At 35.0% G+C, this 17,657-nt stretch overlaps 2 protein-coding genes across 2 annotated transcripts; both read right to left on the bottom strand.

Annotated features, from left to right (window-relative positions):
* Positions 1-455: 455 nt before the first annotated feature.
* Positions 456-1,232, bottom strand: LOC130461743 (secreted RxLR effector protein 161-like). Its single transcript, XM_056829928.1, has one exon. The coding sequence runs from the start codon at positions 1,230-1,232 to the stop codon at positions 456-458; it is 777 nt and encodes a 258-aa protein (XP_056685906.1).
* A 2,927-nt stretch (positions 1,233-4,159) lies between these two features.
* On the bottom strand, positions 4,160-5,184 carry LOC110784406 (uncharacterized). Its single transcript, XM_056829927.1, has 2 exons — positions 4,931-5,184; positions 4,160-4,832 (listed from the first exon to the last, which is right to left on the bottom strand). The coding sequence occupies exons 1-2, from the start codon at positions 5,182-5,184 to the stop codon at positions 4,160-4,162; spliced, it is 927 nt and encodes a 308-aa protein (XP_056685905.1).
* Between the last annotated feature and the right edge of the window lie 12,473 nt (positions 5,185-17,657).

The raw sequence follows: 17,657 nt of genomic DNA, 5'->3' as shown, positions 1-17,657 counted from the left end.
CATGCATGACATGTTTTATTGAATTAAAAAAATACTTGTACATTGTAGCAATATATAGGTCATATTATTTCAGGGCTCAACAAAACTATCCTAAAAACAAAAATTCGAAATTTCGATTGAAAATTCGGATATAGGGCTATATATTATGAAAGTAGAGAGAGAAAGAGAGGAAGGGAGAAAACTAACCGTCAGTTATATTCTCTTATTTCATTAGGCATGTATAATATATACATATACATAGTATTATATAGGGGTAAGGGTATAATGGGCATCCACCCTAATATATATTTTATAACACTCCCCTTTGGATGTCCATTATCCAAAACAATATAATGTCTTATAATGCGCATGAAATGCTGCCTCATTAAAAACCTTACCAGGAAAACCCAGTGGGAAAAACCATGGTTAAGGGAAAAAGAGTGCAGCGCGCATTTACTCCCCTAATGACAACATCACTAAAGATCTTTGAGACGGGGCAAACCAATGAGGTGAATCAACTTTTTAAATGTAGCAGTAGGAAGCGCCTTAGTAAATAAATCTGCCAAATTTTCACTTGAACGAATCTGCAAGACATTTATATCGCCATTCTTCTGAAGTTCATGAGTGAAAAAGAATTTTGGTGATATGTGCTTTGTTCTATCACCTTTGATGTATCCTTCCTTGAGTTGTGCAATACATGCTGCATTATCTTCATATAAAATTGTTGGTGCCTCTTTCTCGGAGGATAAACCACAATCTTCTCTTATATGTTGAATCACAGACCGTAGCCATACACATTCACGACTAGCCTCATGAATTGCTAATATCTCAGAATGGTTAGAGGAAGTAGCTGCAATAGTTTGTTTCATAGAACGCCAAGAAATGGCAGTACCTCCACATGTGAACAGATATCCAGTTTGTGATCGGCCATTATGAGGATCAGATAAATATCCTGCATCTGCAAAACCAGCTAAACCTTCTTTTGATAAATTAGGAAAGAACAAACCCATATCTTTTGTACCTTGTAGATAACGAAGTACATGTTTAATCCCATTCCAATGCCTACGGGTTGGGCATGAGCTAAACCTTGCTAACAAATTCACAGAAAATGATATGTCAGGTCTTGTATGACTAGCAAGATACATCAATGCTCCAATTGCACTTAAGTATGGTACTTCAGGACCAAGAATTTCTTCATCATTTTCCCGAGGACGGAAAGGGTCCTTATCCACTTCAAGTGATCTTACAACCATAGGGCTACTCAATGGATGTGCTTGATTCATAGAGAACCTTTTTTAGCACCTTTTCTGTATATGTTGTTTGATGCACAAGGATTTCATTCTTTAGGTGCTCAATTTGTAACCCCAAACAAAATTTTGTCTTTCCAAGATCTTTCATTTCAAATTCTTTCTTTAAACATTCCACGGTCATGGAAATCTCTTCAGGAGTTCCAACAATGTTTAGATCATCAACATACACTGCAATTATAACAAATCCTGATCCAAATCTCTTTATAAAAATGCATGGGCTAATAGGATCATTCTTATAGCCTTCTTTCAATAAGTACTCACTAAGGAGATTATACCACATACGCCCAGATTGTTTCAATCCATATAGAGTTCTATTCAATTTGATAGAGAAATGTTCTCGAGAACTTGATTTTGTTGCTTCTGGCAACTTAAATCCTTCTGGGAGTTTCATATAGATATCATTATCCAGTGGGCCATACAAATAAGCCGTGACTACATCCATTAAGCGTAAGTCAAGTCCCTCTCTCATTGCCAGACTAATTATATATCTAAAAGTTGTTGCATCCACCACAGGAGAATATGTCTCCTCATAATCAATACCAGGTCTTTGTGAGAATCCTTGTGCAACTAATCTTGCTTTATATCTTTCAATATCACCATTTTCATTTTTCTTTCGCTCAAAGACCCATTTATGTCCCACTGGCTTTACATCTTCAGGTGTACGGACTACAGGTCCAAATACTTCTCTTTTTGCAAGAGATTTCAATTCTGATTCAATTGCTTCCTTCCACTTTGGCCAATCATCTCTATGTCTACATTCTTCAATAGACTTTGGTTCATGATCCTCATCATCATCCACAACATTTAATGCTACATTGCATGCAAAAACATCATCGACGTCGATTTGATTTCGGTTCCATGTAATTCCAGACATGATATAATTTATTGAAATTTCTTCATTATCAGGTACCTGAATTTCATCTTCTATCATGTCTAAAGTCTCTTCTGGAGATCCTTTAAAATTGATCGTATCCTCTATTGGACCATCATTAACCATTGCTCCTTTCCTTTTTCGAGGATTCTTGTCTTTGGAACCTATTGGTCTTCCACGCTTCTGGCGTGCCTTAGACTCATTAGCAACTTTATTTTGTCCTTCTGGGACCTCAATCTTAATTGGAGCATTCACAGCTGGTATATGTGACTTAGTCACTCTCTTTGGGTCAGTAAAAGCGTCTGGCAACTGATTTGCTAAACTTTGTAAATGAATTATCTTTTGAACTTCTAGTTCACATTGCTTAGTACGAGGATCAAAATGAGATAATGATAATTCATTCCAACTAATTTCTTTATCCAGCTGTTTGTTTTCTCCCCCTAAACTTGGGAAAACTGACTCATTAAAATGACAATCAGCGAAACGAGCCTTAAATAAATCCCCTGTAGTTGGCTCAAGATATTTGATTATTGATGGGGAATCAAATCCAACATATATTCACAACCTCCTTTAAGGACCCATCGTGGAGCGATGTGGTGGAGCTATAGGGACATAAACTGCACATCCAAAAATTTTAAGATGGGATATATTTGGTTCCTGACCAAAAACCAATTGTGATGGGGAGAACTTATGATAGTTTGTTGGCCTGATGCGAATTAATGCTGCTGCATGTAATATAGCATGTCCCCAAGCAGTAATTGGGAGTTTAGACTTCATTAGCAATGGTCTAGCAATCAACTGAATGTGTTCAATTAATGATTCAGCAAGACCGTTTTGTGTATGAACATGTGCTACAGGATGTTCAACATTTATCCCAATGGACATGCAATAATCATTGAAAGATTGTGAAGTAAATTCACTAGCATTATCAAGACGAATAGACTTGATAGGAGTATCTGGAAAATGTGCTCTTAATTTAATCAATTGAGCAAGTAATCTCGCAAACGCCAGGTTGCGAGATGATAACAAACATACATGTGACCATCTAGTCGATGCATCGATTAAAACCATAAAGTATCTAAATGATCCACATGGGGGATGTATTGGCCCACAAATATCCCCTTGTATACGTTCCAGAAAATTGATTGATTCAAAATTTATCTTAGCTGGTGATGGTCGAATTATCAACTTTCCTCGTGAGCAAGCAACACATGAAAAATTATTAGAGAGAATCTGTTGGCTCTTTATTGAATGCCCACAAGAATTTTCAATGATTTTTCGCATCATGATTGAACCGGGATGGCCTAACCGGTCATGCCAAACTATGAAGCTATCAGTAAACTTCTGGTTTACTATAGCATGTGTTTCAATAGAATTAATTCTCGTGTAGTACAAACCAGTGGAGAATGTAGGTAATTTCTCCAAGACAGTCTTTGTGCCATTAGTTATGCTCGTGATTTGAAGGAATTTATCATTTCCTTCACTAATTGTCTCAATATGATAACCATTACTTCGAATATCTTTAAAACTCAATAAATTTCTTTGAGACTTGGGAGAATATAATGCATCAATGATGACAAATTTAGTTCCCATAGGCAACAATACATTTGCTCTTCCGGAGCCTTCTATAATATTTGTACTACCTGATATAGTACTCACACTAGTTTTTCTCATCATCAATTGAGAGAAATATTTCTTATTCTTAAGTATAGTATGAGTAGTTGCACTGTCTGCAAGACACAGTTCTTCATCATTTATTTCCCATTGACCTTGAGAGGTATTCATATTCTTCAAGGAAATAAAAATATATGTCACAAAACTAAACATGTCCAAAATAACCATTATAAAATAAAGCACCCAAAATAATACAATATCTTAGAAAACACACAAAATATAAAGTCATAATACAATCACAAAGTTCACAACATAATTTTAACACATAGTGTCATAGTTAAACTACTACAATATTATACCAAATCCAACACAATATATTAAAAGCTTAATTATTCCCTTCAGGGGAAGTAAAGAAATCTGCAACTTCTAGGTGAGTTGTATCACCAGAATCAAAATCACCTTCGCCATCTTCAAATACAAGATTGGTCTCAACATTCTTTCCTTTCTTCTTCAATGATTGTTGATAAAGATCAACAAGATGTTTTGGTGTGCGACATACACGTGACCAGTGACCTTTTCCTCCACAACGATAGCACACACTAGTCACAATGTCACCTTTACCTTTCTCACTTTTACCATCTTTACGGTCCCACTTCTGGTGGAAATGTGAGCTCTTGTAATAACCTCCATGACCTCTACCATAGCCACCAAAACCACGTCCACGCCCACGGCCTCGCCATTGGCCACGACCACGACCACTGCTGCTGGCATGGTCTTTTTTCTTTGATACTTTCCCATTATGGGATGTCACATTCTCTTCAGGAAATGGAGTTGAGCCAGTAGGGCGTGCTTCATGATTTTTCATTAACAGCTCATTATTTTGTTCAGCCACAAGAAGACAAGATATCAATTCAGAATATTTCTTAAAACCCTTTTCTCGATACTGTGTCTGCAGGACAACATTGTTTGCATGAAAAGTGGAGTATGTTTTTTCTAACATATCTGCATCAGTAATTTTCTCTCCACATAATTTCAGTTGAGAAGTAATTTTAAACATGCTGAGTTATATTCACTCACAGATTTAAAATCTTGTAATCTTAAATGCAACCAATCATAACAAGCCTTTGGCAATATCACAGTTTTCTGGTGGTCATACCTTTCCTTTAGATTGCTCCAAAGGATTTGTGGGTCTTTAACTGTCAGATACTCAGTTTTTAGTCCCTCATGGAGGTGATGGCGAAGAAATATCATAGCTTTAGCTTTATCTTGACATGTTGCTTTATTTCCTTCTTTTATTGTGTCACCAAGCCCTTTAGCATCTAGGTGTATTTCAGCATCTAACACCCATGATAAATAGTTTTTCCCAGTAATATCAAGGGCCACAATCTCAAGTTTTGCTAGGTTCGACATTATTCACTATATAAGATAATAATGTTATAAATCAATCAAGCATATTATATACGGATTTAGGTATTCTATACAACTTAAGACATACATTATCTCAAGAAAATACATCCATAATTCCATAGTATGATACGGACTCCACATAAATCTAAACAAATATGATATATATTGCCGTATATAGTACTCATATGCATTATGGAAGTAATTGGATGAACCTTAACCAATTATGGAAGTAATTGAATGAACCTTAACCAAACAAATCACTCGCCATTATTAATGCATAGAATATATTTAACAATTAATCACTCGCCATTACAAACCAATTGCAAATTATTGACGGTTACCAAATCATGAGTACTTATAATTATCAAACAAATGAACAAGTTAATAATCAATTAAAATCATGTGCAAGAACAGAGAACTCTTCTTTAAAAGAAAATCATAAAAATGAAGATGAGCATAATAACAAATAATATAGTAATACGTAAATTAAAAAACAAATAACAATCCTAAAATATATAATATGGAATACGTACTGATAATTTGATAACAAGGAATTAAAACAAACGTCATTTAAATCTACGGAGTTCCGCTACTCAAACTACCACTTTCTATATCAAACCAACACATCAAGATGCATCATGCTATTTTTTTCATAAATATGAATATATCCGATGTACTCCGTATGAATTTATAAATTCAAAGAAAAGTGTAACATAACAAATCATGTGTAACAGTAACCTAACCGTAAACAATTAAAATTACTACCAAATTATAATACTTGTAAAACAAATCGTTAAATATAATTATCATACAAAGTATTTGACTAACCGATAATGATGTTCTTCGCCCGGATGGATTTGATTCTTGTTGTTATATTCTCATTTGTTCAATTGCGGTTTCCTTTGATTTCAATCAACAATTAGCAATGGTGCTGATAACGTATTATGAAAGTAGAGAGAGAAAGAGAGGAAGAGAGAAAACTAACTGTCAGTTATATTCTCTTATTTCATTAGGCATGCATAATATATACATATACATAGTATTATATAGGGGTAAGGGTATAATGGGCATCCACCCTAATATATATTTTATAACACTATAGATGTTATTTAAAAGTTACTACGTACAAGTATTCGATAACGATTCGATTAACAATTTTAGTTTTTTCTACTTATATTTTTTTTTTTCAAATCTTAAAACCCTAAATTCACTAGTGGAAAAAGGGTCATTTGCATCGCACTTTTAAGCACATTTGCATCGCACATTGTGCGTGGCAAAAGATCTCGATGCAATGACTAAAAGTCATTTGCATCGCACAAAAGTGCGATGCAAATGACCCTTATTTGCGTCGCACATTAAGCAAATGTGCGTGGCAAATGACTTTTCAGGCACCATGTTGAAAAGTCATATGCCACGCACATTAGCTTAAAGTGCGTGGCAAATGACTTTCAGGCGCCCAAAAAAAGTCATTTGCCACGCACAATAGCTTAATGTGCGACGCAAATGACAATTTGAGCGCCAAAAAATTAAGTCATTTGCCTCGCACATTAAGCTAACGTGCGTGGCAAATGACTTATTTTTTGTTTTTTTTTAAATTGGTTTTTTAATATTTTATTGGAAATTCCGACATGATCGTCTTTGAAAGTAGACGCTTCCCAATACCGGGAATACATATATAAATAATACCTGTCACAATAGTTTACAACGTAATTAACGTTCCCAATAAAAGGCAATTAAATTCGTCATAGATCAACCAACATGTTACAAAACAAACATAAAATTACTACAACAAAGGTATCTAGCTAGAGATCGAGTTCATATTACAAATTAAGCTAAAAGTCGACATTGTTCATGAAGTAATCTACCCAAAAATCTTTCACCTCATTAATCTCCTCCGGTGAATAAGGCAATGTTCTTGAAAAATCCTAAAAAAGTGTAAATAATTCAATTTATCAACGATCGATCAATATAATAGTTTTGTGTACTTCAATTTATTATATAAAGTACGTAGTTTATGAGAACATACCTTAGTAAGATCTTGACTATTACCATGATTCATTATTATGTCGTACATAAAACGCATGACGTGGTAGCCACATTCTAGTGATCCCGGTTGTTGAGCACACTACATGCATTAAAATAAATAACACAAGTAAAATTTCTATCACATTGTATGTTATAATTTTGAAAAACTTGATTCTTAGATAAATAATAAACTAATTATACTTGTGCTGGAATCCATGTTAATTTAGTTCCCTTAGATTGTCCACTTAATCTCTTGTAACTCCGAAAAGCACTACACATTCGATAAAATATGCAATTATATATACTTTGTTTACGTACACATGTAAATGCAAATAATATTTTACATGTAAGTGCAATTATAAATCACTACTTTACTTGTTTCCTTGGGTCATATTTAGGCAAAAATGAAGTTTTCAACCCAACTTTGAACAAAAGATCCCAAGGAATGTTTTCAAACTTATTACACGTTTAATATGCATATTTACAACTTTCTAAGGCTCTTTACAATCTATTATTTCACATTTAAGGCTAATTGGGTCGTTCTAGGACATTTTTAGGCAAATATGACGTTTTCGAACCCAACTTTGAACTAAAGAACCTAAGGAATGTTTTCAAACTTATTACACCTTTAATATGCATATTTACAACTTTCTAAGGCTCTTTACAATCTATTATTTCACATTTAAGGCTAATTGGGTCGTTCTAGGATATTTTTAGGCAAATATGACGTTTTCGAACCCAACTTTGAACTAAAGAACCTAAGGAATATTTTCAAACTTATTACACGTTTAATGTGCATATTTCCAACTTTCTAAGGCTCTTTACAATCTATTATTTCACATTTAAGGGTAATTGGGTCGTTCTAGGACATTTTTAGGCAAAAATGACGTTTTTGAACCCAACTTTGAACTAAAGAACCTAAGGAATGTTTTCAAACTTATTACACGTTTAATATGCATATTTACAACTTTCTAAGGCTCTTTACAATCTATTATTTCACATTTAAGGCTAATTTGGTCGTTCTAAGTCATTTTTAGGCAAAAATGAAGTTTTCGAACCCAACTTTGAACTAAAGAACCTAATGAATGTTTTCAAACTTATTACACGTTTAATATGCATATTTACAACTTTCTAAGGCTCTTTACAATCTATTATTTCACATTTAAGGGTAATTGGGTCGTTCTAGGACATTTTTAGGCAAATATGACGTTTTTGAACCCAACTTTGAACTAAAGAACCTAAGGAATGTTTTCAAACTTATTACACCTTTAATATGCATATTTACAACTTTCCAAGGCTCTTTACAATCTATTATTTGACATTTAAGGCTAATTTGGTCGTTCTAAGTCATTTTTAGGCAAAAATGAAGTTTTCGAACCCAACTTTGAACTAAAGAACCTAAGGAATGATTTCAAACTTATTACACGTTTAATATGCATATTCACAACTTTCTAAGGCTCTTTACAATCTATTATTTCACATTTAAGGGTAATTGGGTCGTTCTAGGACATTTTTAGGCAAATATGATGTTTTCGAACCCAACTTTGAACTAAAGAACCTAAGGAATGTTTTCAAACTTATTACACCTTTAATATGCATATTTACAACTTTCTAAGGCTCTTTACAATCTATTATTTCACATTTAAGGCTAATTTGGTCGTTCTAAGTCATTTTTAGGCAAAAATGAAGTTTTCGAACCCAACTTTGAACTAAAGAACCTAAGGAATGTTTTCAAACTTATTACACGTTTAATATGCATACTTACAACTTTCTAAGGCTCTTTACAATCTATTATTACACATTTAAGGCTAATTTGGTCGTTCTAAGTCATTTTTAGGCAAAAATGAAGTTTTCGAACCCAACTTTGAACTAAAGAACCTAAGGAATGTTTTCAAACTTATTACACGTTTAATATGCATATTTACAACTTTCTAAGGCTCTTTACAATCTATTATTTCACATTTAAGGGTAATTGGGTCGTTCTAGGACATTTTTAGGAAAATATGACGTTTTTGAACCCAACTTTGAACTAAAGAACCTAAGGAATGTTTTCAAACTTATTACACGTTTAATATGCATATTTACAACTTTCCAAGGCTCTTTACAATCTATTATTTGACATTTAAGGCTAATTTGGTCGTTCTAAGTCATTTTTAGGCAAAAATGAAGTTTTCGAACCCAACTTTGAACTAAAGAACCTAAGGAATGATTTCAAACTTATTACACGTTTAATATGCATATTCACAACTTTCTAAGGCTCTTTACAATCTATTATTTCACATTTAAGGGTAATTTGGTCGTTCTAGGACATTTTTAGGCAAATATGATGTTTTCGAACCCAACTTTGAACTAAAGAACCTAAGGAATGTTTTCAAACTTATTACACCTTTAATATGCATATTTACAACTTTCTAAGGCTCTTTACAATCTATTATTTCACATTTAAGGCTAATTTGGTCGTTCTAAGTCATTTTTAGGCAAAAATGAAGTTTTCGAACCCAACTTTGAACTTGTTTCGGTGTACCGTAAGGGAAATGGGGTGCGAAAATCTGCATGGAACTGATCAAAACTGTGCACTGATCTGCACAGAACTGATCTGAGCTGTGCAGATGAGTGCACAGAACTGATCAGAACTGACCAGTTCTGTGCACTGATCTGCACAGCTCTGATTAGAACTGTGTAGATCATTGTACAGAACTGGTCATCAATGCACATAACTGATCAGAACTGACCAGTTCTGTACAATGATCTGCACAGAACTGATCTGAGCTGTGCAGATCAGTGCACAGAACTGGTCAGTTCTGATCAGTTCTGTGCACTCATCTGCACAGCTCAGATATGTTCTGTGCAGATCAGTGCACAGTTCTGATCAGTTCTGTGCACTGATCTGCATAGCTCAGATCAGAACTATGCAGATCAATGCACAGAACTGATCAGAACTGACCAGTTCTGTGCACTGATCTGCACAGCTCAGATCAGAACTGTGCAGATCAGTGCACAGAACTGGTCATTTCTGATCAGTTTTGTGCACTGATCTGTACAGCTCATATCAGAATTGTTACATCACTAAATCTCTTTCCTAGAAGCTTCTTTGCATCTGTAATTTTGTTGATATGAACAAACAAAAAGAATAAGATAACACAAAGAAACATAGGCTTATTCCACAATATGATCATCAAGATCAGATCCTTATTGCACATGGGGTTCAAAAGAAAACAGGGAAGGGGGGAAGAAAAAGCATGAGAATGGGTATGTTTCTCCTAATTAAAAAGTATTTCCATTTCTCTTCCTCATATCCTATTTATAATCAAAAGTGTAGAGTAAGAACCTAATCAGAGTTTGAATAAGTTATCAAATGAAGAAGGAAGAATAGCTTTCTTCTCTGTTTGGAAACCATGACATTCAGATTAAATGTCAGTGTAAATGTCAGTGAGCACGGCTGATTATTTAGGAAGGTGGATACACTGATACTAGCTAAAAGGAGAACTGGTACTTTGTGAGATAAAAATATATACAAGTTCATTAGGCCTGTTACTAGCTAAAAAGTAAAAAACTGTAGACAACATTCATGTATTAGTAATTTGTACAAGTTCACGAGACATGTTACAATCAAATGAAAAACGTAGTAGACAATATTCGTGTATTCGTAATGTGGGGCAACTAATATCATGATTCTTTTAACAACAACATCAATTCATCTTATGTTTGTCCACCACATTCACTCTAATGTATGTTGTAAGGCAAGAGGCTAGTAGTGTGAGTGAATGAGAAGGTATTTCTACCAAACAGTGCAAAACTATAAGATCATGATTCATGACATTGTGGCAGAAGACTATAAAACCAGCATAATTGGGAAACCAATAGCATCTCAAATGAAGCTGAAGTCGGAGAAGAGTAAGAAAAACAAACCAAAGATGGTGTTTGCAGGGTTTCTATCACTTTGATTCTTGGCAGCATCACCAACAAAGCACTGATTTCCAGTAAAAGCAACATAAGATGGTGTTTTCCTAAAATGCACCCAATTAAAATATAATTCAACTAAAATTCAACAAAACCTACAACTAAAATTCAACAAAACCTAAATCCTAAAATGTACCCAATTAAAATTCAACAAATAATATCAACCATTAAAATTCAATTATAATGCATAATTAAAATTCAATTATAATGTCCACAATTAAAATTAAAATACACAATTAAAATTCAATAAATATCAAAACTATTCAATACCTAAGAGGGGAGAGACGACAATGAACGAGGGCGGCTGAGTGGGCGGCGGCGTGGGCGGCGGCTCTAAAAACGGAGCAGTGAGGGGAAGCAGTGAAGCGCGCAGCAGTGAGGGGAAGCAGTGAATTGTTCGCGCGCAGTACTTGAATCAGCCAAGGAACGCCGGCGCGACAACGATGGAAGGCGGCGAAGCAACGACGGCAGTGCCGCCAGTGAGAACAAAGCAGCTAGTGTTGGTGTTGGTGGTGGTTTCGTTGGGGAGCTAGGGCGCAGTGTTAATTTGTCGAGCAATAACCTAAGTCAGAATGAATTAATATTCGTTTTGCGAATGAATTAATATTCGTTTTGCAACCAGTGCATCGCAGATTTATAATTATGCGTGGCAAATGACTCTAGGGGCACCCTAGAGTCATTTGCCACGCAGAATTATAAATCTGCGATGCACTTAATTGAGTAATTTGCGTCGCATATTTATAATTCTGCGTGGCAAATGACTCTAGGGTGCTCCTAGAGTCATTTGCCACTCAGAATTATAAATCTGCGACGCAAATGACTAAATTTTATGCTAAAATTTGTTATTTGCTTCGCATGTTCAGAATGGCGTGGCAAATGCGGGAATGCAAATAAGCCTTTTTCCACTAGTGATTGTACACTATATAACTTGATTAAATAGTAATTTTATTAGTGACGTAGTCGAACTCATATGATAATATGATAGTTAGTGTTGAATGATATTATCATAACTTGGTTATATAGTCTAAATTTTCAATTGTATCATATCGAGTACTCGTTATCCCATCCTAAAGTTTGGCTACTCGAAATTCGGGTATCTGAACTTCTTGGTTCGGTTCATGCATGTGTATCAATTTTAGCATTATTGGTTATCCGATACCCGATCTCATAACGATATCAGTTCAAGAACCCGACCCATATATACTCTCTAGTCTCCCCTAATTAATTAGCGATGTGATCTCTTAACCTGAAAAGTAAGTTCTAACTCCCAAGCTCAATAATTTTAGATTTTTAGATAATTAAGGGTGTGTTCTCGTCATCTTAAAAAATAATTTATAGGTCTAATAAGTTCAAATAATTGGAATCAGGTCATTTCAGGTGAATGAGTTACAATCAGTCTTATAAGTTCTAACCAGGTCTTATAAGTTGACTCCCTTGCAATCAGGTCTGATCAGGTCCAATAAGTTCCAATCAAGTTTGATCAGGACCTATTAGGTCAACAGGGTTTAAACGGTTCTAATAAGTTCAAATAAGTTTAGATTTTATCTGACAAAAAAAACCCTCTCCAATAAATTAATAAATAAGTTCAAATAATTTTAATTAACTCCAATAAATTAGTTTCTAGGTAATTTAATAAGTTTATTCGCATTAATATTTTTTTGTTAAGTCATTATCCAGCTTGTTTTCAAAAATGTTAAGCCAATAGGCCCAATTAGATTCTCTTTTTGCACACAAACAAAAAAAATAAAGCCGTCGGTCCTTTTTTGCAAAAGAATTTTACTGTAACCTTTTTTAAAATTACTACTCCGTATAAGCCTATAAGGTATAACATGAATTTCTTTCTCGCAATAAGTAACAATTGGAAGGAAAAGGAAAAATGAAAAAAGGACGTTGAAAAGCAAAATAGAATATGCAATGGTGATAATTGGCTTTTCTAGTTTATGTCGATCTTCACTTTGTAGTTTTGTTGTCACCAACTTTTGTAATTCATGGAAAGCATTATAAGTTGACCCTTAAAAAAATTACTTTTACTTTTTTAGGAAAAAGGCTTCCCTTGTTATGTGTTAAAGGAGCATTACAAAGTTGGCAATAAATTGCACGAGACTCTTACATGCAATCATAGCAACGATAAAAAAAAAACAACTAGCTCAAAAGTCCAAATCAAACGAGTTGAACGTTAGGCATTTTGAATTATGGGATACATACTAGGGAGTATGCGCAATGGAAGAGCCATTAGTATAATTTCAAAGTTAAGCCCTGTTTAGTTCACCTTATTTTAAGACCTTATTACTTATTTCAGATCTAATCAGATCAGATCAGAAAAAATAAGTTCAGATCAGATCAGATCAGACCAGATTAGACCATATCAGATCAGACTAGATTATTATTATTATTATTATTATTATTATTATTATTATTATTATTATTATTATTATTGGTATATGTTTATATCATTGTTATTATATTTAATATTTTATTACTATTATTGCTTTAATAAAAAATAATGTTGTTGTCGGTGCAATTAAAATCTATTATTTAAGGCATAAAAAAACATTAACAAAGCATTCAAATTGATCATGTCCAAATTAAAACCATTAAGTCCAGATTAGAAACGATATGATCAGGTCATGTCCATATCAGAACTGATTTTTATAGATCAGAACCATTATATATCCAGACTAGAACTGATAGGATCAGATAATATCGAGATCATAACTGATCTGTACAGATCATGTCCAGATCATGTTCAAATCTGCAAAGATCTTGTCTACATCAGAACTGATCCTTACAGAACCAATATGTTCAGATCAAAACCGATTTGTACAGATCATGTCCAGATCAGAACCGATATGTCACAATTATAACTTGTCTAGATATCGACTCTATACAGATTATGTTCAGATCAGAATCGATCTGCAAAGATCATGTCCAGATCATGTTCAAATCTGCAAAGATCTTGTCTACATCAGAACCGATCCTTACAGAACCAATATGTTCAGATCAAAACCGATTTGTACAGATCATGTCCAGATCAGAACTGATATGTCCAAATTATAACTTGTCTAGATATCGACCCTGTACAGATTATGTTCAGATCAGAATTGATCTGCAAAGATCATGTCCGGATCAGAACTAGTCTGTACAGATCATGACCCAATCAGAACTGATTTGTACAGATCATGACCAGATCAGAACTGATCTGTACAGATCAGGACCAGATCAGAACTGATTTGTACATATAATGTCCTGACCAGAACTGATCTATACAGATCATGTCCAAATCATGTCTAGATCAGAACTGAACTGTACATATCATGTCCAGATCAGAACTGATCTGTATAGATCAGTTCTGGATCAGAACTGATCTGTACTGATCATGTCCAGATCAGAACTGATCTATGCAGATCATGTCTAGTTCTGAACTGAACTGTACATATCATGTCCAGATCAGAACTGATTTGTATAGATCATGTCCAGATCATGTCTAGATCATAACTGGACTGTACATATCATGTACATATCAGAACTAATCTGTACAGATCATGTCCAGATTAGAACTGATCATGTACAGATCATAACTTATATGTACAAATCATGTATAGATTAGAACTGATCTGTACATATCATATCCAGATCAGAACTTATATGTCTAGATCATAACGATCTATCTAGATCATGTATATGTCTATCTAATATAAGGAATAGTTAAATCATGAGCAAAGTCAAGTAAATAATGTTAGGTTATGATACATATGACATTTACATAGATCATGCGGAAACAACCATTAACCCAGGAAACATATTATTTACACATAATCATATAGCATAATTTAGATGCATACTCTTTGTTGCGTGCCCTCCCTAGCTGCGCCCGAACCGAACAAGAACAAGTCTTTTAGGACTCCAAGTGTCGTCCCTCCGTAGATAGTCCACAGCACGTCCGGATCCGCCTTAAGATTGACCAACTAGAATCGCCCTTAAGGTACTAGAAAATTTCGGCACTTTTGAGCAAGATGTGTGTTTGAATTTTCTCTCAAAAAACTCACTTTTGAATACTTTGAAACTTGTGTATAAATTATGACCCCTAGGCCTTTATTTATAGAGTTATGGAAAAGGAATCGTAATCCTAGTAGGATGCGAATTAATTGGAATTAGAATCCTACATGAATTCTATTTAATTAATTTATCCAATTAGGAATAGACATTTAATCATACACTGACTCTTGCAGATTCAGGAATCATGCATGAGCACAAACTCACACACACACGGCAGCCACAAGGGCTGCCCATGCGTGCGAGCAGCAGCCCGCGCAGCACGGCCCACGCAGCCGTGGCCCTTGGCGCGCGCTGGGCCTGCCTTGCGGTAGGCCTGGGCGCTGCCTTGGCTGGGCTTGTGGCGCGCACGCTTGCTGGGCGATGGCCCCGGCTTCGTGCTGGGCCTTCGTCCGGCAAGCCTCGTCCGATGCTAATTCGTACGATACGCTTCCGATTAAATTTCCATTTCCGGAATCTATTTCCGATACGAACAATATTTAATATTTCCGATTCCGGAATTAATTTCCGTTTCGAACAAATATTTAATATTTCCGTTTCCGGAATTATTTTCCGATTCCGGCAATATTTCCGATTCTGACAATATTTCCGTTTCCGGCAATATTTCCGATTCTGGTAATATTTCCATTTCCAATAATATTTTCCGATACGTACCATGTTTCCGTTTCCGGCAACATCTACGACTTGGATAATATTCATATTTCCGATACGATCCATATTTCCGTTTCCGGCAATATCATCGTTTCCGGAGTATTCATTTCTTGCCTGTGACGATCTTAGCTCCCACTGAAACCAAGATCCGTCGGTTCCGAATATTCATAGATGGAGTATTTAATGCCATTAAATACTTGATCCGTTTACGTACTATTTGTGTGACCCTACGGGTTCAGTCAAGAGTAAGCTGTGGATTAATATCATTAATTCCACTTGAACTGAAGCGGCCTCTAGCTAGGCATTCAGCTCACTTGATCTCACTGAATTATTAACTTGTTAATTAATACTGAACCGCATTTATTAGACTTAACATAGAATGCATACTTGGACCAAGGGCATTATTTCCTTCAGTCTCCCACTTGTCCTTAGGGACAAGTGTGCATTTCCTAATTCCTTTGTCGCTCGATGCTTGCTCTTGAACATAAGGTAAGAGTTGTCATCCTTATTATGTCCAGAGGTGTTTCTCGGTTTCAGAGTTCAACTGATCAAATAAACAGATAATCATAGCCTATGATTCATCCGAGCACGGCCATGCATTTCACAGTTTCTAGCTCTCCGAGTGGCCTTGTACAACTTTTAAGCATCTCATCCCGATTTATGGGAGGACAATCCCAATCTTGCGATCTTGAGATTAGACTTCGTTTGATAGGTGATTACCTGAGCGTTGCCTTTATAGCCTCCTTTTACGGTGCGACGGTTGGTCAACGTCAAAGCAACCAGTTCTCAAACAAGTAATCTCAAATCACTCAGGTATTGAGGATTTAGTGTCTAATCATTTAATGAAATTTACTTATGACAGACTTTCATCTCTTACAGTAAAGTTTCATAGGTCTTGTCCGATACTAGTCTTCCCAAAGTAAGTATCTATGCAAATGATTATGACATTGCCATGTCCACATAGTTCAAGAAACAGAACTACTAGTCATCTTGCATTCTAATCGTCTAACGTTTTCTATGCGTCCAATTTTATAGAAAACTCCGATTAGGGACCATTTTCAACCTTTGACATTCAAGTTCACTTGATAGACATTTCTTAGTCACAGGACTGGTCCTGACAGTCTATCTTGAATATTTCGTCAAATTTGAAGGGACTCATCATTTAATACTAAACCAAGATTAAATGGAATATGAAAATACATTTCATATATGATAAATGTTCAACCCCAATGTTTTACAACCATGGGCCTCAAACCCATTTTCTAAAACAATTCATGGAATTCAAAGCTATGCTTGATTTCCAATGCTACAACGTGAGTGTTGCTTCTCACTTGTTGCATAGGTTTAGTTATCATGCTTTGCCAATCTTAACATCCTTTTCATCGAATGTTCTTTGAGATATGATGATAAGATCTTTTCGAGTTTGTTTATTATGTGATCTAGTCTTTCTTACTACATTAGTGGTTCTACGCATTTTGCAATGAAGAACCATTAAGTTAGCAGACGTTTTTCTTGCTTCAAGAGTGGTTCTACGCATTTTTCAATGAAGAACCATCAAGCCAGCAGATAGGTGATCTACCCAAGTTCAGTGAAGAACTTTAAACAACCCTGTTTTATTGCTTCTTAGGCAATAATTACTTTTACTTCAACTGTATAGGTTGCTAGTGATGCTTTGTTTGGATTTACCTATCCAAGCAGTTTATAGATATGTGGAAGACTCTCCAACTATATCTTAGAACATAGAAATTATTATTTTAATTTCCCACGCAACAACTCATGGTCTCCAA

This window comes from Spinacia oleracea, chromosome 5 (genome assembly GCF_020520425.1).
Source record: "Spinacia oleracea cultivar Varoflay chromosome 5, BTI_SOV_V1, whole genome shotgun sequence".
NCBI lineage: Eukaryota > Viridiplantae > Streptophyta > Magnoliopsida > Caryophyllales > Amaranthaceae > Spinacia > Spinacia oleracea.
Note: the sequence above shows the minus strand (reverse complement) of the source record. Positions and strands in the feature narration are given on the sequence as shown.